The following is a 25,636-nucleotide window of genomic DNA, read 5'->3' on the forward strand; positions in this document are numbered from 1 at the left end:
AACTATCCTTTATCTGTAGGAGATAAGTTAGAGATTTATTCAACAGAGATGGGAAGAAAAAGGAAATGTGCTTTGAAAAATATATTATTTATTTGTTGAGAGAGAGAGAGAGAGAGAGAAGAGATTTTCTATCTTTCTATCTGATGGTCACTCCCCAAAAGTCTGCAACAGCCAGAGCTCAGACACTATGAAGCCAGTAGCTAGGAACACAATTAGGTCTATGATATAGGTGGCAGATACACAGCTATTTAAGTCTTCATCCTCACTGGGGATCAGAACTGACAAGATCATCTTCATCATTAAAACCTATGTGAAATGAACAGTGTTTTGTTTAAGCTATCATGTCTAGAGGAAAGTGGTGACAAGTCAAGAAGTTAGCAGTACATTATTGGCCCAGTAGGAGAAGTACATATCAGGAAAGCTTACTAGACAGCAGCTTGGGTGTGGAAAGCTCAAAGTGGAATGGAGATAGTGACCGCCTATTTTTTCCTAAAAATACTGGAAGGACATGACCCTTAAAAGTGTGATAAAAATAACAGTTGAAAGATGGCAGAATAGGAAGGGAGCACACTGATAGTCCGGGAAGAGACAGTTTAATAAAAGTGGAGATACTGCAGGTTCAAGGAAGAGTAGGGGAAGAAACAGCAGAGGAAAATCTTTCGGAACTAGTGATTCATGGTGGACCTGAGTGGAGGGCGTGGGAGCCCATGGCTTTGGACACCAGGAGCAGAATCAACGCACCAGTGCAGGAACGTGAGGTGAGCCAAATCTCAAGAGCCCGAGACACCAGCAGGAAAGTGGAAAGAGGAGACTAGTGGGAACGAGGCTTGAAACCCTGTGGGGAAAAGTTCACCAGACTAAATAGAAGAGAGAGGAAAAAAAAATGACCAGTATGAGCACAAGTTTCTCTCTCAGCTCACCACTCAAAGGCAAGCAAGACAAAGAGCAGGCACCATTTTGGATGTACGACATAAGCAGGGCAACCTCAGAGCTGCACCTGCCCTTAGCCAAGCAGAAAAACCTGACTCTGGGGAGGAGGGTGAAATAACAGGAAATAGGACCTAGTGAATGTGTGGTGTTAATGAACTGAGACTGTGAAAAAAGAGATGGTAGGTGAGAGAACTCATGGAATTCATGTGAGTACTCTCCAGAGATGCTACATTTCGGTAACCTTGGCAACCCAGTGGGAGACTGCAGGAGAATTTGAGCCCACACTGAGAGCAGCACAGATTCCCTGTGTGGTCCTTGGGAAAGAGCTTCCTATCTCTGGCTCCTGTGGGTATATCATTCGCCTGCTAACTACCTTCAGTTCCACTAAGCTGTGCAGAATTACTTCTCTTCTGAATCAAAAGAGAGAGAAAGAGAGAGAGAGGGAGAGAGAGAGAGAGAGATTTACCATGCCTAACCTGGGAGTGTCACCTTTGGCACACCCTTAACCCTTAGGTACCAAACAGAGCTCTCAGGCCACACCCATCTCAAGCAACTAAGGCTCCATCAAAAGCAGACAGCCCACTTAATACAGTCATAGTATAACGAGAAAAAAACACCACAGTGAGGGAAGAAGAATCCAAAGAATATCTCCACAATGCCAAGCAACAAATGCAGAAACTGAGGAAACAAGAACAAGGGAGACATTATGATGCCCCCGAATGAACAAGACACCCCAATCCAAGATTATGAAGATGATGAGATGGAAGAAATGCAAGATACAGATTTCAAAAAATTTATAAGGACATTTAGAAGTTTTCAAAAACAAATGCTCGAGCTACATAAGTCCTTATTGGACAAGACAGAAAATCTCTCTTGTGAAAATGAAATCTTAAGGAGGGATCAAAATGAAAAGAGGAATTTAGTAGAGCATGAAATAGAGATATTGAAGATAAATCAAAATGAAATGAATAATTCAATAAAACAAATGAAAAACACAGTTGAGAGCCTTAAAAACAGGGTCAGTGAAGCAGAAGAGAGAATATCAGACTTAGAAGACAGAGCACAGGAAAGTATACAATCAAATGAAAGAAAAGAAGAGGAAATTAGAAATCTAAAAAATATTGTTGGGAATATACAGGATACTATTAAAAAACCCAACATTCAGGTTCTAGGAGTTCCTGAAGGCATGCAGAGGGAGAAAGGATTAGAAGGCCTTTTTAGTGAGATACTAGCAGAGAACTTCCTGGGTTTGGAGAAGGACAGAGACATCCTAGTACATGAAGCTCATAGAACCCCTAGTAATGATGACCAAAAGAGAACCTCACCACGACACGTTGTAATTAAACTCACCACAGTGAAACAGAAAGAAAAGATTCTAAAATGTGAAGAGAGAAATGTCAGATTACTCTCAGAGGATCTCCAATTAGACTCACAGCAGACTTCTCATCAGAAACCCTACAAGCTAGGAGGGAATGGTGAGACATAGACCAGGTAGTAAGAGAGAAAAACTGCCAGCCCAGATTATTATATCCTGCAAAGCTCTCATTTGTGAATGAAGGTGAAATAAAGACCTTTCATAGCAAACAGAAATTGAAAGAATTTGTCGCCACTCGTCAATCCCTGTAAAAGATGCTTAAAGATGTGTTACACACAGAAACACAGTCATCAATATGAAAGAAGGTAAAGGAAGAAAATCTCACAGCAAAAGATCACATGATGGTCAAAGCATATATTAGAAAATATCTTTGGGAAATGGCAGGGCAAAGTTACCACTTATCAATAGTCACATTGAATGTTAATGGCCTGAACTGTCCAGTTAAAAGACACAGATTGGCTGATTGGATTAAGGAACAAAACCCATCTATTTGCTGCTTACAAGAAACACATCTTTCCAACAAAGAAGCATGCAGACTGAAAGTGAAAGGCTGGAAAAAGATATTCCATGCCAACAGAAATGAAAAAAGAGTGGACGTAGCCATATTAATATCAGACAACATAAACTTTAACACAAAAACTGTTAAGAGAGACAAAGAGGGACACTATATAATGATTAAGGGATCAATTCAACAGGAAGATATAACAATTATCAATGTATATGCACCTAACTACAGGGCACCAGTTTATCTAAAAGATTTGTTAACGGACTTAAAGGGAGACTTAGACCAAATACAGTACTGGGGGACTTCAATACTCCACTCTCAGAAATAGGCAGATCAACAGGACAGAAGATCAAAAAGGATTCAGTAGATTTAAATGACACTATAGCCGAAATGGATCTAACATATATCTACAGAACTTTCAATCCTACAGCTAAAGCATTTACATTCTTCTCAGCAGTACATGGAACCTACTCTAGGATTGACCACATACTAGGCCATAAAGCAAGTCTCAGCAAATTCAAGAGAATTAGAATCATACCATGCAGCTTCTCAGACCATAAAGGAATGAAGTTGGAAATTAGCAAGTCAGGAATCCCTAGAGCATATGCAAACACATGGAGATTGAACAACATGCTCCTGAATGAACAATGGGTCATAGAAGAAATTAAAAGAGAAATCAAAAAAATTTTCTGGAAGTAAATGAGGATAACAACACAACATACCAAAACTTATAGGACGCAGCAAAAGCAGTGTTAAGAGGAAAGTTTATATCAATCGGTGCCTACATCAAGAAATTGGAAAGGCACCAAATAGATGAGATTTCAATTCACCTCAAGGGTCTAGAAAATCTACAGCAAACCAGACCCAAATCTAGTAGGAAAAGAGAAATAATTAAAATCAGAGAAGAAATTAACAGGATTGATTCAAGAAAAACATTACAAAAATCAGCCAAATGAGGAACTGTTTTTTTAAAAAATAAACAAAATCGACACCCCATTGGCCCAACTAACTAAGAAAAGAAAAGACCCAATCAATAAAATCAGAGATGAAAAAGGAAATGTAACAACAGACACCACAGAAATAAAAAGAATCATCAGAAATTACTACAAGGACTTGCATGCCAGCAAACAGGGAAATCTATCAGAAATAGATAGATTCCTGGACACATGCAACCTACCTAAATTGAACCAGGAAGACATCGAAAACCTAAACAGACCCATACCTGAGACAGAAAATGAAACAGTAATAAAGGCCCTCCCAACAAAGAAAAGCCCAGGACCAGATGGATTCACTGCTGAATTCTACCAGACATTTAAAGAAGAACTGACTCCAATTCTTCTCAAACTATTCAGAACAATCGAAAAAGAGGGAGTCCTCCCTAATCTTTCTATGAAGCCAGCATCACCTTAATTCCTAAGCTGGAAAAAGATGCAGCATTGAAAGAGAATTACAGACCAATATCCCTGATGAACATAGATGCAAAAATCCTCAATAAAATTCTCTCCAATAGAATGCAACAACACAGCAGAAAGATCATCCACCCAGACCAAGTGGGATTTATCCCTGGTATGCAGGGATGGTTTAATGTGTGCAAAGCAATCAATGTGATACACCACATTAACAGACTGCAGAAGAAAAACCATATGATTATCTCAATAGACGCCGAGAAAGCATTTGATAAAATACAACACCCGTTCATGATGAAAACTCTAAGCAAACTGGGTTTGGAAGGAACATTCCTCAATAAAATCAAAGCAATCTATGAAAAACCCACAGCCAACATCCTATTGAATGGGGAAAAGTTGGAAGCATTTCCACTGAGATCTGGTACAAGACAGGGATGCCCACTCTCACCACTGCTATTCAATATAGTTCTGGAAGTTCTAGCCAGAGCTATTAGGCAAGAAAAAGAAATTAAAGGGATACAAATTGGGAAGGAAGAACTCAAACTATCCCTCTTTGCAGATGATATGTTTCTTTACTTAGGGACCCAAAAAACTCTACTAAGAGATTATTGGAACTCATAGAAGATTTTGGCAAAGTAGCAGGGTATAAAATCAATGCACAAAAATCAACAGCCTTTGTATACACAGACAATGCCACGGCTGAGAAAGAACTTCTAAGATCAATCCCACTCACAATAGCTACAAAAACAATCAAATACCTTGGAATAAACTTAACAAAAGATGTTAAGGATCTCTAAGATGAAAATTACGAAACCTTAAAGAAAGAAATAGAAGAGGATACCAAGAAATGGAAACCTCTTCCATGCTCATGGATTGGAAGAATCAATATCATCAAAATGTCCATTCTCCCAAAAGCAATTTATAGATTCAATGCAATACCAATCAAGATACTGAAGACCTTCTTCTCAGATCTGGAAAAAATGATGCTGAAATTCATTTGGAGACACGGGAGACCTCGAATAGCTAAAGCAATCTTGTACAACAAAAACAAAGCTGGAGGCATCACAATACCAGATTTCAGGACATACTGCAGGGCAGTTGTAATCAAAATAGCATGGTACTGGTACAGAAACAGATGGAAGGACCAATGGAATAGAATAGAAACACCAGAAATCAATCCAAACATCTACAGCCAACTCATATGTGATCAAGGATCCAAAACCAATCCCTGGAGTTAGGACAGTCTGTTCAATAAATGGTGCTGGGAAATTTGTATCTCCATGTGCAGAATCATGAAGCAAGACCCCCACCTTTCACCTTACACAAAAATTCATTCAACATGGATTAAAGACTTAAATCTACGACCTGACACCATCAAATTATTAGAGAGCATTGGAAAAACCCTGCAACATATAGGTACCGGCAATGACTTCTTGGAAAACACCCCAGAAGCACAGGCAGTCAAAGCCAAAATTAACATTTGGGATTGCATCAAATTGAGAAGTTTCTGTACTGCAAAAGAAACAGTCAGGAAAGTGAAGAGGCAACTGACAGAATGGAAAAATATATTTGCAAACTATGCAACTGATAAAGGGTTGATAACCAGAATGTACAAAGAAATCAAGAAACTCCACAACAACAAAACAAACAATCCACTTAAGAGATGGGCCAAGGACCTCAATAGACATTTTTCAAAAGAGGAAATCCAAATGGCCAACAGGCACATGAAAAAATGTTCAAGATCACTAGCAATCAGGGAAATGCAAATCAAAACCACAATGAGGTTCCACCTCACCCTGGTTAGAATGGCTCACATTCAGAAATATACCAACAATAGATGCTGGAGCGGAGGTGGGGAAAAAGGGACACTAACCCACTGTTGGTGGGAATGCCAATTGGTTAAGCCACTATGGAAGTCAGTCTGGAGATTCCTCAGAAATCTGAATATAATCCTACCATACAAGCCAGCCATCCCACTCCTTGGAATTTACCCAAAGGAAATTAAATTGGCAAACAAACAAGCTGTCTGCACATTAATGTTTATTGCAGCTCAATTCACAATAGCTAAGACCTGGAATCAACCTAAATGTCCATCAACAGTAGACTGGATAAAGAAATTATGGGACATGTACTCTATAGAATACTATACAGCAGTCAAAAACAATGAAACCTGGTCATTTGCAACTAAATGGAAGAATCTGGAAAACATCATGCTAAGTGAAATAAGCCAGTCCCAAAGGGACAAATATCATATGTTGTCCCTGATTGGTGACAACTAACCGAGCACCAAAAAGGAAACCTTTTGAAGTGAAAGGGACACTGTGAGAAACAGTGACTTGATCAGCTCTTGTCCTGACTGTTGATGTACAATTTAATACTTTACCCCTTTTAGTATTTTTTTTGTTCTAGTTAATACTATTGGTTGAATGCTGTAATCAAAACACATTTATTCTTAGGTGTTGAAATTTAACTGAAAAGTGATCCATGTTAAATATAAGAGTAGGTATAAGAGAGGGAGGAGATGTGCAATTTGGGACATGCTCAATCGGACTTGCCCCAAATGGTGGAGTTAGAAACGTGCCAGGGGATTCCAATTCAATATCATCAAGGTGGCATGTACCAATGCCATCTCACTAGTCCCAGTGATCAATTTCTGTTCACAATTGATCACATTGATAGGTCTAAGAGTCAAAGGGATCACACAAACAAGACTAGTGTCTGCGAATACTAACTGATAGAATAAAAAAGGGAGAGAATGATCCAACATGGTAAGTGGGATACACAGCAGACTCTTAGAATGGCAGATGTCCTAAACAGCACTCTGGCCTCAGAATCAGCCCTTAAAGCATTCTGATCTGGCTGAAGAGCCCATGAGAGTATTTTAGGTATGGAAAGCCAAGACACTCTGGCAAAACAAACAAAGAAACAAACAAAAAACCGAAATGAAAGATCTCTGCAAGTGAGATCCCAGTAGAAAGAACTGGACATCAAAGAAGGAAGTACCTTTCTCTGAAGGGAGGAGAGAACTTCCACTTTGACTATGACCTTGTCTAAATAAGTTCGATGTCGGTGAACTCAAGAGGCTTCCATAGTCTTGGCAACTCATGACTAGAGCCTTGGGAGATTTCTGATGCCATAAACAAGAGCGTGAAATTGTTAAGTCAACAACAGGAGTCACTGTGTACTTACTCCTTATGTGGGATATCTGTCCTTTATATGTTGTCCAATGTGAATTAATGCTATAACCAGTACTCAAACAGTATATTATACTTTATTTTTTGTGTGGGTGCAAACTGATGAAATTTTTACTTAATATATACTAAAGCGATCTTATGTGTATAAAGATAATTGAAAATGAATCTTGATGTGAATCGAATGGGAGAGGGAGTGGGAGATGGGAGGGGTGCGGGTGGGAGGGAAGTTATGGGGGGGGAAGCCATTGCAATCCATAAACTGTACTTTGGAAATTTATATTTACCAAATAAAAGTTTTTTTTTTTTTTTTGACAGGCAGAGTGAACAGTGAGAGAGAGAGAGAGAGTGAGAGAGAGAAAGGGGCCGGCGCCGCGGCTCACTAGGCTAATCCTCCGCCTAGCGGCGCCGGCACACCGGGTTTTAGTCCCGGTCGGGGCGCCGGATTCTGTCCCGGTTGCCCCTCTTCCAGGCCAGCCCTCTGCTGTGGCCAGGGAGTGCAGTGGAGGATGGCCCAGGTGCTTGGGCCCTGCACCCCATGGGAGACCAGGAAAAGCACCTGGCTCCTGGCTCCTGCCATCGGATCAGCGCGGTGCGCCGGCCGCAGCGCGCCGGCCGCGGCGGCCATTGGAGGGTGAACCAACGGCAATGGAAGACCTTTCTCTCTGTCTCTCTCTCTCTCACTGTCCACTCTGCCTGTCAAAAATAAAAAAAAATAAAAAAAAAAAAAAAGAGAGAGAGAAAGGTCTTCCTTTTTGCCGTTGGTTCACCCTCCAATGGCCGCCATGGCTGGTGCGCTGTGGCCAGCACAGTGCGCTGATCCGAAGGTAGGAGCCAGGTGCTTCTCCTGGTCTCCCATGGGATGCAGGGCCCAAGCACTTGGGCCATCCTCCACTGCCTTCCCTGGCCACAGCAGAGAGCTGGCCTGGAAGAGGGGCAACCGGGACAGAATCCTGCGCCCCAACCGGGACTAGAACCCGGTGTGCCAGCGCCGCAAGGTGGAGGATTAGCCTAGTGAGCCGCGGCGCTGGCCAAATAAAAGTTTTTTAAAAAATAACAGTTGAGGGTTACATTTAGAATCTTAATAATATTAATTTATAATCTTAATTAATTCTGACAATAAAACAATAAATGAGGAATATTCAGCAACAGTCGCTGTCTTGGTGATGTCAGTTCAGGATTGCAGCCAGTATCCTCCATGTCCTCATTACTCTTTATAGGGGTGCCGTTCTCCATGTTTCACATGTTGACCTTCTCTGTGCAGGATCTGAAGGCAAGGCTACTTCTGGAGCAGATGAATCCAGGGCTAGCCTTAGGAAAGGTCAGATAATAGCTGTTGTACTAGTTTGCTAGGGCTACTATAAGTAACCACTGGGCGCTTTGAAACTATAAGACTTCCGGAGGTTAGATATTCAATTAATCAGGGTGTTATCTGAGCTGTTTCCTTCTGATGGTTGCAGAGTACACTGTTCCAAGCCCCTCTGTTTGGTTTGTAGATAACAGTCTTCTCTCTGCTTCTTCCCTGTATGAATTTGTTTCCATATTTTCTCTACTTATAAGCACACTAATTATGTAGGATTAGGGTCTACCTCAATTTAAGTTGATTATCTATATAAAAACCCTATCTCCAAGCATGGTCATATTCTGAAGTACAGGGAGATAGGACTTCAACACATTGGGAGCAGACAATTTAATTAATGAGCAATATTATCAAATGGATACATAGAATTGCATGTATTCAGGCACAGGGAAGAAAGGCGTATTCAACTTGAATGTAGACATGCTTAATATTCTGGGGTCTAGAATATCATTTAGCAATACTCTAAATCACTCTTTTAGCCTTAGTAGTGTAATGCTAGGGCGCTGTTGCTAGTTCCTTCAGCTTTTACTCTCTCTTATTGTTTGTCTTGACTGTGCTCACAGCTCTATATATAGTTCTTTCATCCAAAACCTCTTCAGTTACTCCCTTTAAGGATCAAAAAGTCATTCAATCCCTGCTGATATCATCACTGATATATTCCTATGTACCCAGTATCCTTGAAATCTGTTGTTCTACATTTCTTTTACATTATGTGATGATTTAAGGATATTCCTATGGCTATTCACTTGCCATTCACTTACCTGAGTCCTGATGGAATCTATACTGAATTGAAAAGTTAATCTTTGAAGACTAATTGTAAACTCGAAGACATTTTTAGGCAGCATCAAAACAGTCATGGAAAATGAAGGGAAAGTTATGCATATTTTCTACCAACTTTCTGAAGCCTTCTCATACTGTACTAACTTGGCTTTTCACTTCCACAGCCAATTTTCTAATAGTGTAACAGGAAATATTTATTGCTTCTTAATATCTACTCTAATCCTTTGTATTTGCAGCAATAATAGAAGGTCTGCCCTAATTACTTGACTGTGGTAACTATAATAAGTTTATGATGTGTTATTTTTCTAAGATATTCACTAAAGTTTTCAGAGATGTTCATATTTAAAGAACTATGATGATGCTGTGATGATTCTGAATTTACCAACCCATGAATAGCCTCATTTCAGACAGAAATTCCTATCTTTAAGTTTCAAAGGTTAAGCTGTATATAAGAGAGGCTCACCATTTCAATGTTTGTGACACATCTGTGCTTTGAGACTATGCACACTAAGTGAACTTTCATGTTTATCTTTTTCCTCCTCATTAGTTTGTGAGTCTTATGATGGAGAAAAACTGTCTTATTCATACTTATCAAATTGAGGTGCAGTGCCTGGTTGGAAACTGATGATGGAGGACTAAAAACAGAACATTTCAGAAAAGGTGCCTCACCAGTGTGTTGTGTGGGTAGCAGAAGTCCCTGCTATGTCCTGCAGGTAAATAGAGAAGAGCCAATTTGAGGGCTGGTGAGTCTGCCACAGGGCATCTGTGGAAAGAGATGAATGTGGTGTTCTCACAGCAGCATAGACTTATCTGGAGTAAGATGAAAGATGAGATTGAGATACAATGAAATGGCAACTCCAGGGTAATCACAGGAATCCAAAATACTGAGTGAAGAGACCCCACTTTTTCGTGGCTGCCCACTGCAGCAGCAGTGCCTTCAGCACACAGGGCATTTCATGGAAGCAAGCGAAGGCTCAGAACAAAATCAAGGCTCAGCAGAAGGACTGGTCACTTTCATCTGGGCACACTGGCTTTGTCTGGTTCCAAGAAGCCTTTATCCAAGACTGTCTTGTTAAAAAGGAATTGATATGCCTTTAGTTGGCAATTTTATTAACTAACATATCCCCTTTCCCATGGACACTGGATGCTTCAAAGAAGGCTGAGAGTAATATTGGGGGAAAAGTATTACCCATGTGTATATAGGGTATGAATTTTGGCTTTGTTTCATGTATCTTGAAGAATTTAAGTTTAGCATTCCTATAACTTGGGCATATATTTAAAGATACCTAGTTTTTAACAAAGTCGATGGGAATTAATAGAATTATACTCTGGAAGATTATGGTTTAAAAACACATACTGACTTTTCTTCCCAAATAAAGTGACATAGTTACATTGGGGATCTTTGAAAATCCATTTCTTATCACTGTGAAAGGACATTGGAAAATTTTAAATCTAGCAGATGTTTAGGACATAGACATATTGGATGTGATTAATAAGTATGAGTTGTATAACTAAAATTATTGTTTTGATGTCTCACTAATAATAGAACTGACTGATTAATTGACACATTAGCCTTTCTTGGATTTCACGGGTAATATGTTAAAGTAAATATGTCAGCTGCAGTCTTTTCTCAGTAGATCATTTGCTCAGATTGAGTTCACTGTACATTCTATCTTAAAGATAATATCACTGACTTTTGGAATTGACTAATAGGAAACTTCTATCTGCCTGAGGAGAGAGCTAGATACTCATACTGAGGTTTTAATGATTTCATAAAATGAATTTCCCTTTGTCAGTCCAGGAGTTTTGAAGGAGATCCAATTTACTGTGTGTTTTTAAGAACTTCACTCTATAGCAGAAATGGAAGCCCCAGGCCTGGATAAGACTCTCGGGAGTTGATGGGGTAGCAAAGGGTGACAGCAGTGGTATTAGAGAAAAAGGATCAGACTTGGTGTATGTTTTGTTGGTGTACCTGATAAAACATGGTTTGGGAGTAAATGAAGAGGTAAGGGATGGATTAAGCATATGATTTAGTATTTTTCTTGTTATTTGTAGTAGAAGGGTAGAAAGTTTGCTGTTACAAAGAGGGAAAAATTCAGGAATAGAGAGCAGAAAAGGTTATTTGAAAATATTAAATTTGAGATAATTATAGATATGAAGGAGAGATAAGGCTAGCAGGCACTTGTATGTTTGAGTCTAGAGTTCTAGGGAGAGATGAGGACCAGAGGTGAAAAAGTCGCATAATCCTGCCCAATAATATGACTAACGTTTACATTCTGCTAACTAAAGTCACATGGTATTTTAAACACTTTACCTGTGCTTATTCATTTAATCCCATTAAAATCTTAATTTATTATCCCCATTGTACAGCAAGAAAATGGGGCACACCAGAGACTCTTTCAATACTCTGTAATTCTAAGAAATATTATATCTTTGTCAGACTTTGGGTGGGAAAAATAAATCAGAAGTTACGACAGATTCAAAGAAATCACATACCTGACTTTGAATCCTGAATGACTGACTATGCAGAACATTTTGTGAGTTTTTTTGTTGTTGTTGTTTCTGTTGTTGTATTAAGTGACAGAATAAGATGATACAGAGATTACTGTGGAGGTGGGAACATTCGAAAAAACAACTGTTGCTAAATCATCTGTTTTGTGAGAAGACAGCTTGTTCCAAGAAATCTGGCTTAGCCTATGCCAGCACTCTAAAAAGATGCTTCAAAAAGAAAAACAAGAAAATACAAGTAATTCAAATTTGACTTCAGTGTCTTAGAGTGGATTTTTTAAAAAATTTTGAAACTGCAGGGCACAAACAAATGGGCAACCATTTCTTTCTCTTCAAAATCCCCTCAGACATTCTATAGTTTATTTATTTTAATAATTTTGTATTCTCTCACAAAAAATAGAATATTTTGTACACATTCAATTATTCTAATATTTCTTGGATGTTTATTGTGCTAGGTGCTACTAATAAAAAGTTCACAATTTAGAGTGAAGTAAACTTTAAATGCCTCATTTATCAAACTAATAATAAAAGGAATATGAAAAAAGTTCATGTAACTAAAATGTAAGTTTATTTTTATGCAAATAATTTAAAATCCATGCTTGACTTTTTTCATATGCATTTTACACAAACATTTTGGATATTTGCATCCATGTATTTCAGAATTACTTGCACCAAAATATACTTATCATTTTATTTCATTTTTCAAGAAACTTTGAAGTACTCTTGTACAAACTGTATGATTTTCTTTGATCACGCAGAACAAAGGTCTATAACTATTCTTAAAAAGGAGAGATTAGATTAATCCTTGAAAAATATTGAGAAATATGTTGACTAAGGGGTCATAAGAGTCATACATACACTCACTCAATCATCATTCATTTGAAAATATTTATTGAGGTTTCTACATTTTCCTTTTAGAGTAAACTCTCAATTCTTTTGGTTTCTTTCAATTATATTATTTTAATTAAATTATTCTCTGAATCATGTACAAATGTCCATCTTCATTTCAACCTGTAATTTGAAATGAGCCAGATATCAAGTAAAGACTTGAGCTATAAAAGACAGAAACAATATGGCCTCTGATGGCTTCTTATATATGTAACCAAGAATCTACTCACTTGACGCCTCATGAGAAAAGTACTATGATCAGGTATACAGAATACAGATTACCTATTATGATTTGTTATGTGGTAAAATGGTTAATATAGGTTGTTAGTAACCCCAATCAGCATGTTTCTTTTAACTTTGTGGTCAAATATGACACCACAAATTAGTTATTTTAGATAGCAAATTATTTCCTATTTTCTCATCAGTAGTCTTTTTCTCACTGGATAAAATATATAATGCTAGTTTAGAACTGACCTTAGATATTTTCAAAGTGATTATATGGCTGAATGTTCTCAGCTTAGAGTTGAAAAAAATCAGGACACAAAGAGGCATAATATTGCATGTTAGCCACTATAAGATGCATATTTTTTCATATATTGATTTCTTTAAAGCCAGAATATTTCTTACAGTTAATGGCATCTTACAGTCCAGGCAATCATCATGATTTAGTTGCCTGAACTTGTGCATGAACTGTGCATGAGCTTGGTGTTTATTGAACAATTGTAACCTCAAGTTTCATTCAATGAACCAGTAAAAGAGCGGAGCATATATAATTATACTCATATAAAAACCACTGCTTTTCTAATGTACGGATGAATATTGATGATAAAAACTTTGTATTGATGCTTTCTGACAAAAAATGATTGGTAGTACAACTCATAATCAGCATCAGTAGTGTCAAAGAAAATTCTGGAATTAATACTGAAGGAATCTTTGAAGAAAATCTGCAACATCAGTGTCATGGTGGCATATAGGGTGATAGTGTCTGGGGAAGTGCATGTATCGACTACTCTTAGTCAACAAATGATTCCTATAACTTGATCCTGACTCTTTCACATTTTTAAGTATACTATAGCCTTCATATGTGAAAAGAATATTTGTCTACGGGCTGGCTCTGTGGCGTAGTGGCAAAGCCACTGTCTGCAGTGCCGGCATCCCACATGGGTGCCAGTTTGAGTCCCAGCTGCTCCACTTCTGATCTAGCTCTCTGCTATGGCCTAGGAAGGCAGTAGAAGATGGCCCAAATCCTTGGGCCACTGCACCTGCATAGGAGACCCGGAGGAAGCTCCTGGCTCCTGGATTTGGATCGGCCCAGCTCTGGCCATTGCAGTCATCTGGGAAGTGAACCAGCAGATGGAACACCTCTCTCTCTGCCTCTGCCTCTCTGTAATTCTGTCTTCCAAATAAATAAATTAAATTTTAAAAAAGGAATATATGCCTAAGTGTAAAACAGATCTTTCAATAAACATAAAACACAAATTATAAATAAAAAGGAAACTTGTCATATTCAAAACTTTCTTAGTACAACCTTCCTTCTAAATAATTGATTTTATCAATTATAATTTGTTTTTATTTCAACACTTTTTATATCATCCAGGCTATTTTCCACCCATACTTTAAAGTAAAAACTCAAATATTGATTTGATGAAGAAATCTAATCTTTATTTCTATGATGTTAGCACAATATACTCACACAATAGCTTTAATCTGTACTTAACAAAATACATTTATAGCACTTTACAAACTTTATCAGTTTGGAAAACATTGCATAACATTTTATTAAACACAATACTTTTTATATATTATATATATATTTTCCATAATTTTATTTACTTTAAAAAGATAATTAACTCTCTTTATTCAATACTTGGTTTTGTCAATAAAGCACAGCCTAACAAAGGAAGAAGTGCTCCCATTAGCAAATAAGATAAATAGAACACTAAGAAGAGATACCACCTGTTAGTCTGAATTATTTAAATTAAGGTACCAGTGGAATGTAAACAAATTTTTTTGTAATTTTTTTACAAAAGATGTATTATCAAATATACATGCAGAGGTCTGAGTTCTAGTGTCTATCATGATATTTCCTTAACAATGTGGTACAATTTGTTAAGTCATTAAAAACTGTAGCCTTTGGCACTTTGAGTAGAAAAAGAATATATCAATATTTACGTAAAGAAAAAAAACCTCAATGACTAGAGAAGTATTTTAAAATCTGTTGTTAAGAAATAGGAAAGATTAGTAAATATCACACTGCACCGGAAATGCTGCAGCTTTTTGTTTTTTCCTTCCGAGTACTAAAACCAGCCGTGGTGTCACGATGGTGGCGGTGCTTAGAAGTGGGGAAGGCAACATTTCACTCCCACTTCTCTCTCTGAGAAGGAAATTGCCAGAAGGGATATCAGTTGAGTCTGTATTTTATTGCCAGAGTTTACAATTCTGCTGGTTTCAGCTGAATTCTGAATGCCTTAGGAGGTTGATTGCTCTTAAGAAGCTCTGCCCTTTTCGTATAGAAACTAATAATGATGTGATACTAGCTGTCTCTAAGCAGCTCCATCTGTTCTCATTGAAAACTGGAACTTAGATACACCAGGTCTGTTGTTTCCTAGTGTTATCACCTTGGCAATCATCAAGTGTATATTAATAGTCTTTAGAAATGGAGTAAAAAAGGCTTAATACCAAATGCCAAGAACCGAGTATTTCTTCATACTTTAAATATGTAAGTCAGAAAACACTTCAAAATGTTTTGTTTCTATGTCCTTATTATTGACAGCATTGGTTTCCTTTGATTTAGGCTCAAGGCTTAATTCAAGATAGGTAGCGAAAAATGTTGTTTGCATGTTAAGCACTAAAACTGTGCCTATTCAGATTTTTTGAAGAAATACATTCTTATTTTATACTGCAAGATATTTTTGCTTACCAATTTGCATTTTTTCTGATCTTCCTGTTGATGTTCAATTAGCAAAAATATTTGGTACAAAAAGGCTAAAACACCCTGGGATTTTAATTTACTGTTTTATAGTTAATAATCTGGAACCAAATAGAATTTTTGGATTACTTGTTATGATGGCAACCTAAGTTGGCTTGTTAGAGACATCTAAAGTTAGACTTAACCAACATTTCTGGCAATGTAATCCACAATGTCAAGTTTTGGCTCAGATTTCTCATTTATAAATTCACAGCAGCATATTTTGCTCAAGGAATGTCAATTGTAATTTTTGCTTTTGAAATAGGAGAACATATATATATATATATATAACCAATTTTAAATCTGTAAAAAAAGAAGTCATAAAAATGCAAAGTATGTTCAGAACAATTTCAAAAGATTCTCTAAAACAATAGATATTTTAAATTAGGCAAATATACTCACTAAAACAGATTCTTTATTAGCAGTACTGATATTTAAATAAAAAGTAAGCAGCAGAATAACTATGCAGGAAAGTACTAGTTATTTCCTTTCACTGAAAATACTCCTACATGATTTCTGATGTTGAAGAAAGCATAATTTTGAAGAAATGCACATGAACCCTTTCATCTCTTGACTGTGACAGAGCCACTAGGAGGAAGCTGCGGGGTGTCCTATTCTAACACAAAGTAGCCAGTATCTTCTTAATAAAGTAGTATTTCTTCAACAAGGAATTGCACACCACTACTTCACAGCTAAATAGAGTTTGAGAGTTTACATGGTACATGTACTATAATAATCAGCACCACCCATACTGAGCTTTTGGTGCAGATTCTGCAAAATGAATATATAATACTGCATGGCCTCTGCTGCAGGGAAAACCTGTGTTCTGGATTCCTACAGCTAGTACTAAAGAAAATTCCCCAAAGTTGGCACATTCAGAAAGTAAAACCGTATACACTGAAGGAAATCACTTTTTTGGATACTGTCCTCTGCAAAACCTTTTGAGTTTGATGACAGGTCTTAAGAAAACACATGATCACACTGGTTAGGTTCTTGCATTGTGCTTTTCCCTCCCCTTGGTAAAATCTACAAGTTCAGCCTAGTAGACCTCAAGAGTTAGAGTGCAGGGCTGATGGTGGACGATCCGGTGTGGTGAGAAGGCTTCCCAGTTGTCTGCAGCAGAGCGCAGGTAGGATCCACACACGGTGTCTGGGAGTGACCCAAAGCACTGAAGGGTCATCATCGCTCAATCCTTATACGCCCGAGTCGGGGAGGTTCCTTTGTAGAAGATATTTCTAGTGTTTTCAGGGCTGTTGCTTCTTTCAGGGATTAAGATGATGTTGCCCTTTCTCCGCAGGGTGGAGTCGCGTGAAGAAGAAATGGACAGTGTCTCTGAGCCAATTTCACTGCCCTCCACTGGGGTGACACGGATAGTGGTGATGCCATGGTGGTGATGCTCGTTAGTGTCAATGTTGCTTCTCTTCCGATCTCCGGAACCGAAACTGTCTTTCAGGGACTCGCAGCTCTCAGAGTCCCTGTTGAGGTCGTTGAGCTCGTAGGTTTGGCGAAGGCTGCTCTTCTCGGGGGCCTTCCATTTCCAGGAGCCACTGCCTTCGCCTTCGGTGGATGGAATCTGTATGATGGGCCTATTGTTCTCCGGGTGCGCCTCGACCCTCACGATCCCGCTGGGTTCGTGATCTGTCAGGGTTTTGTAGCGGATGGAGCCAGTGCAGGAGACCGTGCTGCCTTCCGTGTTCTTGGGGCTGCTCTGCAGGACTCCCTGCTGCTTGGACATGGCTATGACTTGCATGATGCGGGGCTGGCTGTTGCTCCTGTTGCAGGCCACAGTCTTCTCAGCAGCTTTCAGCCACTTGGCCCTAGCAGAACTGCTCTTGGGGGAGGTGCTTATGTTCTCCTGGGTCTCCTCGGGGATGTGCACCAACTGGGAGGACCCGGGGCGGGACTGGATGGATACCCTCGGCCCTCCCGGCATGCTGTTGTTGCAGGTGGGCACGGTGCCAGACTGGATCTTGAGGTACTGATTGGCAGGCCCGTGATGGTCTCCATTCACCCCCACCCTTGGCTCTGAGCTTGACCTCATTTCGATGGATCTGGGTGGAGACTGTCCGGGCTCATTCTCCATAACTTGCAGGGACAACTTGCGGCTTTCATTCTTGTTCTTCCACTGGGTGAGGAGCTGCTTGGATCGAGCGGAATCCATGGAAGCGTGAATGGTTGCGTTTCTCCTCACCGGGTCTTCCACTGAGGGAGTGTTGGCTCTCGGCAGGGTGTTGCTGAAGGTGACCATGTTCTCCTTCCCCATGGGGCTCCGTGGGGTGATGATCTCCACATCAGCGTTGGCCCTCTTGAGGTTTGTCAGGGAGCTCGCATCTCTGTGGTTTCTGTTGAGGATGCCCTCTGTGTGAGCAATTCCATCACTGCTGCTACCGTTTTTAGCTGATAAAACTCGGCTGGGGTCTTGATTGAGATCTGTCAGAGACCTGAGGGCTTCTCTGTGCTGAAACATGCTCTCTTCACTAGGCAGAAAATTCCCCACAGCATACAGGCCCTAGTGTTCAAGAGAGAGGGATAGGTACGTCATGTCCTGCAAGGCAGAGTTACTAACAGGTTCCCTCCAGTACCCACTGTAGTGCATAAGTAAGGCTTGTGCTCCCTATACACTAACACAAATAACACAAACCAAAAAGTACAATTACTGCGGGAAATAGCAAGTTAAAGCATAACTCATTGAACTAACGGTTCAGGACCACAAGACTCCACTTCTTTCCCCATTCCACAAAAACGTTTGCCAGTCTTATCCTGCACATACTTTCAGAAGAAAAGGCAGACAGTAAGAGAAATAAGGAGATTTTCTGCTTTTTAAAGCAATTCCTTTTTCTGAATTTAGGAACTTTTTGTTGAGTGACACCTCAAATGGCTTAAATGACTTATGTTTCCTTTCATTTTCAATCATGTATTATGACGGAAAGCAGAAGAAGTGCAGAATAAAGAACAATGGATTATCCATAAAACATGCTATCAGGTTCTAAAATGCGGTCAGAGACACATATTATCACAACTCAACTCACACTGGACATAGTATTGCTTATTCAGCATTGGACAGGGTGCTCTTGGAAGAAGGGGCAGAACCCAACAGACTAGGGATCACATTCTCCCTTGATTCAAACTTCGTCTTAAATTGGGAAATAGTGTTTGAGACAGATTTGATTTAATCTTGTCTTCATACTCTTTTAATATCTTGTTTGTGTTAGATTTGGGAAGCAACAACTTGGAAAAGGCTGGCGCTCGGACTGAAACTCATTACCCTTTTTTCACAAAGAAGAACTGATAACTGCTGGAGTTTTCAGTTTCTGGGATGCTTAAGCCAAAGATGAGATAAGGCAACAGAGATCTATTTGATTTCAGTGGATGGTAGCCACTGTCTTTTTGATTAAAAAATAAAGGAATGTCATAAATTTGACATTTTATAAAATGGTTAATAATAGACAGCAGCATTAGCTTAAAACTGATAAATTTCCAATTTCTGGGCATAGAATTCAAACAAGAGTAGAAAAAAAGGCAAGCTCCTGGCCCTCAGCTACTTTAATTCCTTTTTAAATAATATCTGTCTAAGCTCCGACCTTCAGAATTCAGCAGCATGAGCAGTTTCTACCTAATGTTTATTAATAATTGCACTTAAATTTTTAAATTTAGAAAATGTTTCCACTAAACTATAAGCTCTGCTGTATTGTTCAATATTCAGTGCCCAGAACTGTGATGTGCTCCTCCTTTACTAACAAGATCATGTGAGAATAAAATTTAAATGGCAATCTAGAGTGTGCTGATTTATAAAAAGAATATTAAATTGCTGCACACTTCAGTACTTTTACCATTTTTTGTAGTTACTTTCTTGTATACCTTTCCAAATACACTAAGGCCACATGATTAATATATACAGCTACGATTTTTATTTCTGTCAGCTTCTCTCAGTTTCCTTCATTATTGCCTTTTCCTCTACAGGCTATTTGCATATTGGTGTTCCCTAGTTCCTTTTCATTCTTAGGACTTTGAAGTTTTAAATACCGCAAATGACAACAATTATATACCACCAATATTATCCATGGTTTGAAAATCTATTTCTCCAGTAGTGATTGCTCTTTTGAACTCCAGACAACTGCAGATCGATTCAGCCCATTTCTGTTAACCAACATTCTTCCTCTGTCATTTACCTGGTTGGCTAATAGAGTCACCATCTTAATGGTTTTTCAGGCTAGAAACGTGGACATTATCTACATTATCTTTTATGTCTCCTGTTCCCTCACCTTCTACTTGCACATGCTGTTTCACATGTCTATCACTTTGCATGGGTGGTTTCCTTTAGAAAGTCCTCCCTCCTTTGTTTCCTTAAGAGACTTTCATATTTAAGCACAAACTTTACTGCCATGAAGTGTTCTCTAAACCCTTACGCAGATTGCTATTGCTAAAGAATTTTGTTCAAACTTTATATTAGTTAACATATTGTAACTATTTTTTTTAGTCTTTACATTGTACGCTTCTAAAGATGTATCTTATTTCACTGTTTTAATATTTGCCATAGTACCTGGCAAAGAGTAGATACTGAATGAAAGCAAAATGGACAAGTGAATGCATGCATGACAAAATGAAATAGACATCCTCAGGTTCCTTATACAGAGTATGTTTCTCTTGGGAGGAGATCAGGTATTAAAATAGAGTACTGTTAAAAATTAAATATTAATTGGATCATAATTACATTCATATCATTATTACAGTTGTGTTGTTGGGAAAGTTCACTTTTACTAACCTACCTTCACTAAGATACTCTTTCCTCACCTATAAAATTATAAAGTAGTAATACTTTTCTCTCTCTACCCCAAGTTATTGTAAAGAATAAATGTAATAATTTTTCTCAAATCATATTTCCAGTACATAATAAGAGTTCAATAAATTATTTTATTGAAGTTTCATATGAATTTTGTCTGAAAATAAAGATGATGCCAGAGATTTTCTCATGAAAAGAAAACATATTGCAGGTAAATTACTTTAGTGCAAAACGGTCTATGCATGCTTTCCATTTATGATTTATCAAATGATAATAATGAACTATTTACCAAGTATAGTGCAATTCCTCCTCCTATTAAAAAGCCACAATAAACATCCACTGGATGGTTCTTATACTGAGTTATCCGTGTTAGCCCGCAGATGATTCCACAGATGATAAATGTGAAGACCAAGAGGGGTTTCAGAAGCTTAGAGGAATCCGTTAATGTGGAATTGAAGTACATCTTAAAAATGAAAGAGGTGGCTTAAGTATGTTAGAATGGTCATTTTTATTAGTAAATTATAATCAAATAAAAAGTTAAACTCAGAAGCTTGATATGATTCACATCCATTTTACTTTATTCCCTCTGCTATGTCTGTGTTTGTCCTTGCCATGAAAGGTGTCTCATTTAATCACATGACTGCTTGAGAAACTTTGAAGCAGTTGAATTATTCAGATAACTGTTTAACCTCCATGTTACCTGAAACATAACTTCAGCCCATTTTTCTCACAAAAAGACTTCATTGACTATTGCGCTAACCAGAGCAGTGACTATTCATTGTAAAACACTTATCAAATTTATGACTTAGTACTCACCATTGTTGCACAGATACTAAGAGAAGTGTGTGTGTGTCTGTGTGAACTTAGAAGTCTTTCAGTTTAAATATTTGTAACATTGATGTATTCCACAATACTCTCCCAGAAATATATTACATTAAAAGGATAGTATGCTAAGTAAAAGTATCATGCATTGCAGAAATATTCTTTTACTGCATTGTATTTTATAAAAGTGTTTGATTTCTGCTTTTGATGGCATTGTATTGAAGGACTGAATTGCTAAAATTTACTTTCTGCTATTGCACAGTGATATATTCTAATTAGTTACCTGTAGACAACACCTATTCCTCTAATTTTCTACTGGATACAGCTTCCTGGAAAAGAACCAGTTACTTACCGAAACATACACAGCTGCAAAGGCAGCGAGGGTCGCATGTTGAGAAGGGAATGATTTTCTGCGAAAGAAAGACAGTCAAATTATGCCTTTTAGTTCAGATACTCTGTTAGTAATCATCTCAAGAATACTGGATGATTAAAGTGTTCACCTTAAAAGCCACAAGACAATGAGCAATAACTTTAATTTCTGTTTAGTTTTCTGGGTAATGATTTGAGTGATAGAATAACACTGCTAATCACCATTACTGTTAAAGAATAGTAGTAGTGAACTTGTGCAGTACAAATAAGTGCAAAATTCACAAGGGACTATTTGGTTACACCATTGGAATGATTATTGAAGCAAAAACTGGAAAATATTATAGTTCTTCCTTGCTACTAGCATTATGTCCATTTAAAGTGAAAGTTAATAAAACCTGGGGGTTTGGGGCTGGTATTGTGGTGCAGCAAGTTAACTGCTGTTTTGATGCCAATATCCCATATCAGAGCACCAATTGGAGTCCTGGCTGCTCTGCTTCTGGTCCAGCTCCCTGCTAATGTACCTGGGAAGGCCATGAGGATGGCTCAAGCACTACCACCCATGTGAGAGACCTTGATGGATTTCCAAGTTCCTGGCTTCAGCTTGGCCCAACCCTGGCTATTGCAGCCATTTGAGAAGTGGACCCACAAATAGATGATCTCTCACTCTACCAATCTACCTCTCTCTTTTTCAAACAAATAAAATAAATCTTTAAAATATTATGGTTTTAAAGATTTAAATTTTTCCTGTCATCCTAAGTATATGGTTTCAGCTACATAGAAATTTTAAGACAAACTTATTTTCTCACAGCAGTGGATGCAAATGCTTTTGTATACTCTAAAAAGCACAAGGAAAGTTCAATTTCAGCAAAAATTTTTTTCTGCATATGCCACCTTAAAATAATTATCAGCTTAAGAGTCACTGAGCATTTAATTCAAATTTAAAGAGCAGGTTTAGTAGCTGGCACTGTGGCATAGCAAGTAAAGCTGTCTGCAGTTCTGGCATCCCATATGACAACGGTTCGAGTCTTGGCTACTCCACTTCCAATCCAGCTCTCTTCTAGGACCTGGGAAAGCAGAGGAAGATGGCCCAGGTCCTTGGGCCCCTGCACCCACATGGGAGACCCAGAGGAAGCTCTTGGTTCCTGGCTTCAGATCGGCACAACACGGGCAGTTGAGGCCATTTAGGGAGTGAACCAGCAGATAGAAGACCTCTCTCTCTCTCTCTCTCTCTCTCTGCCTCTCCTTTTCTCTTGTGTAACTCTGGATTCAAATAAATAAATAAATCTTTTTTAAAAAAATCGTGTTTAGAGGGCCAGAGCTATGTTGCAGTAGGCTAAGCTTTCACCTGTGGCGCCAGCATCCCATATGGGTGCCAGCTGCTCCTCTTCTGATCTAGCTCTCTGCTTATTGTCCAGGAAAGCAGTAGGAGATGGCCCAAGTGCTTGGGTCCCTGAACTCATGTGGGATCCAGAAGAAGTTCCTGGCTCCTGGGATCCCATTGCACATCTTGAGCTGTTGCGGCCATTTGGAAAGTGAACCAGCAGATAGAAGATCTCTCTTTTTGTGTTTCTTACTCCATAACTCTACCTCCCAAATACATAAATAAATCTTAAGAAAATAAAATAAAAAGCAGGTTTAGAGGGCTGGAACATGAGATAAGGGTAGAGAAACAAAAAATGACAGATTATAAGAAAGATATTTCTTTGAGTTGACTAAAAATTGGAAAAAAAATAAAATTCACTCACATTAGTTCCCTTCTAACTATCTGGTATCATGCTAAAGAGTTTCAGCTTTCAGTGGAGACATGATAATGTAATAGAGTAAGAAATAATAGAGTACTAAGAAAGAATATAGAACATATGTCTTGAATATGGGACCCAAATTGTTGAATGACCCAATGATCCATGGGAAGCTGATTGTGTATGACATCAGCTATTATTTCTTCAAGTGAATCAAGTAACTTATTTTTGACTTGCTAATAGATTTTGCAAACTCCCTGAATGACAAATCCAATTCTTAGAATTATCATTTGTTGATTTTTATTCTTAGTAACTTTTTTTTATTTTTTCATGTATTATTTCTGCCACAGATGTTTATTTTTACTTCATTAATTGAAAATTGTAACTCAATGATAGTTTCTTTATCTCTTATTTTCTAAAGTAAAAGATAGAAGCTATATAGATGTTCTGAGTTCATTATTAAAAATAATAGTAGTATGCAACTCAAGATATTATCCTTTCTCAAATTCTGCCAAAAGGAAAATTCACATTCTTTTGACAAAACCTGGAGTATGGATAGAGGTATGATAGGTGTTAACCTTCCATTTAAGCCAGTACAAGACACATATTGACTGTAAGCCATGACTGACTACACATATTCCAAAGTAACCCCACAGTTGTAACCAAAAAACATATTGAATGCAGTATAGCATAGATCACAAAACATCAGTGGATGGGGGCAAGTGCTGTGATGTAGTGGGTTAAGCCACTTTGTGGATGCCTGCATCCTATATCAGAGAGCCTGGTAACAGCTACCCCTGTCGCTGCCTTTAATCTAACTTCTTGCTAAGGCACAGGGGAGGCAGCAGATAATGGCTCAAGTATGTGCATGCCTGCTACCCATGTGGAGAACCTTAAGTGGATTCCTGACTACTGACTTCAGCATGGCACAACTCCAAATACAGCAGGCATTTGGGGAGTGAACCAGCAAATAGAAGATTTCCATAACTCTGTCTGTCTGTCTCTCTTTCAGTCTTTCTGCTTTTCTAATAAAAAATTTGTAAAATGAACATAAATATGAGTGGAGTCTGCTGATGTGAGGACTAATAATAAGAAGGCAAAGCTGAAATTTGGAGACAGAGATAATTTGGAATGAGCTATCAATGGTTTCTAAGATATAGTCACTTACGAAATCACTGAATTGAGGAAGCAAGAAAAAGGAAGACATCATGACGCTCCCAAAACAAAATGACACTCCAATACAAGATTATGAAGATGATGAGATAGAAGAAATGCAATAAATGGAACTCCAAAAATTTATGATAAGAATATTAAAAATAATCAAAAACAAATGCATGAACTATTGAAATCCATGCAGGACATGACAGACAATCTCTCTTGTGAAAATGAAATCTAAAGGAGGGAAAAAAATGAAATGAGGAATTTAGTAGAACATGAAATAGAGATATTGAAGATAAATAAAAATGAAATGAAGAATTCAATGAAACAAATGAAAAACACATTAGAGAGCCTTAAAAAAGAATCAGTGAGATAGAAGAGAGACTGTTGGACTTAGAAGACAGAGCACAGGAAAGTATACAGAAAAACCAAAGAAAAGAAGAGGAAATTAGACATCTAAAAAATATTGTTGGGAATCTACAGGATACCATTAAAGAACCCAACATTCATGTTCTAGGAGTTCCTGAAGGCATGCAGAGAAAGGAGTAGAAGGCCTTTTTAGTGAGATACTAGAAGAAAACTTCCCGGGTTTGGAGAAAGAAAGAGACATCCAAGTACAGGAAGCACATAGAACCCCCAATAAGCATGACCAGAAGAGATCCTCACCACGACACATTGTAATCAAGCTCACCACAGTGAAACAGAAAGAAAAGATTCTAAAATGTGCAAGAGAGAAACATCAGATTACTCTCAGAGGATCTCCAATTAGACTCACAGCAGTCTTCTCATCAGAAGCTCTACAGGCTAGGAGGGAATGGCGAGATATAGCCCAAGTACTAAGAGAAAAAAACTGCCAA

General features: G+C 38.2%; 1 protein-coding gene across 4 annotated transcripts in view; it reads right to left on the bottom strand.

Annotated features, from left to right (window-relative positions):
• Window positions 1-14,583: 14,583 nt before the first annotated feature.
• The window catches only part of PLPPR4 (phospholipid phosphatase related 4), a 52,807-nt gene continuing 41,754 nt past the window's right edge, over window positions 14,584-25,636 (bottom strand). For 2 of the 4 annotated variants that reach the window (XM_002715841.6, XM_089337033.1), the window contains 3 exons: window positions 21,866-21,923; window positions 20,981-21,154; window positions 14,584-18,420 (listed from right to left, as the gene is read on the bottom strand). In XM_002715841.6, the coding sequence (XP_002715887.1) occupies window positions 17,098-18,420; window positions 20,981-21,154; window positions 21,866-21,923 (1,555 nt within the window). In that variant the 3' untranslated portion in view covers window positions 14,584-17,097. The remainder of the gene's footprint in view (window positions 18,421-20,980; window positions 21,155-21,865; window positions 21,924-25,636) is intronic. The other 2 variants (XM_017346057.4, XM_089337034.1) reach the window with 1 other exon arrangement.

The sequence above is a fragment of the Oryctolagus cuniculus genome, chromosome 7 (genome assembly GCF_051225735.1).
Source record: "Oryctolagus cuniculus isolate XC-2025 breed Fujian yellow rabbit chromosome 7, ASM5122573v1, whole genome shotgun sequence".
NCBI classification, from domain to species: domain Eukaryota; kingdom Metazoa; phylum Chordata; class Mammalia; order Lagomorpha; family Leporidae; genus Oryctolagus; species Oryctolagus cuniculus.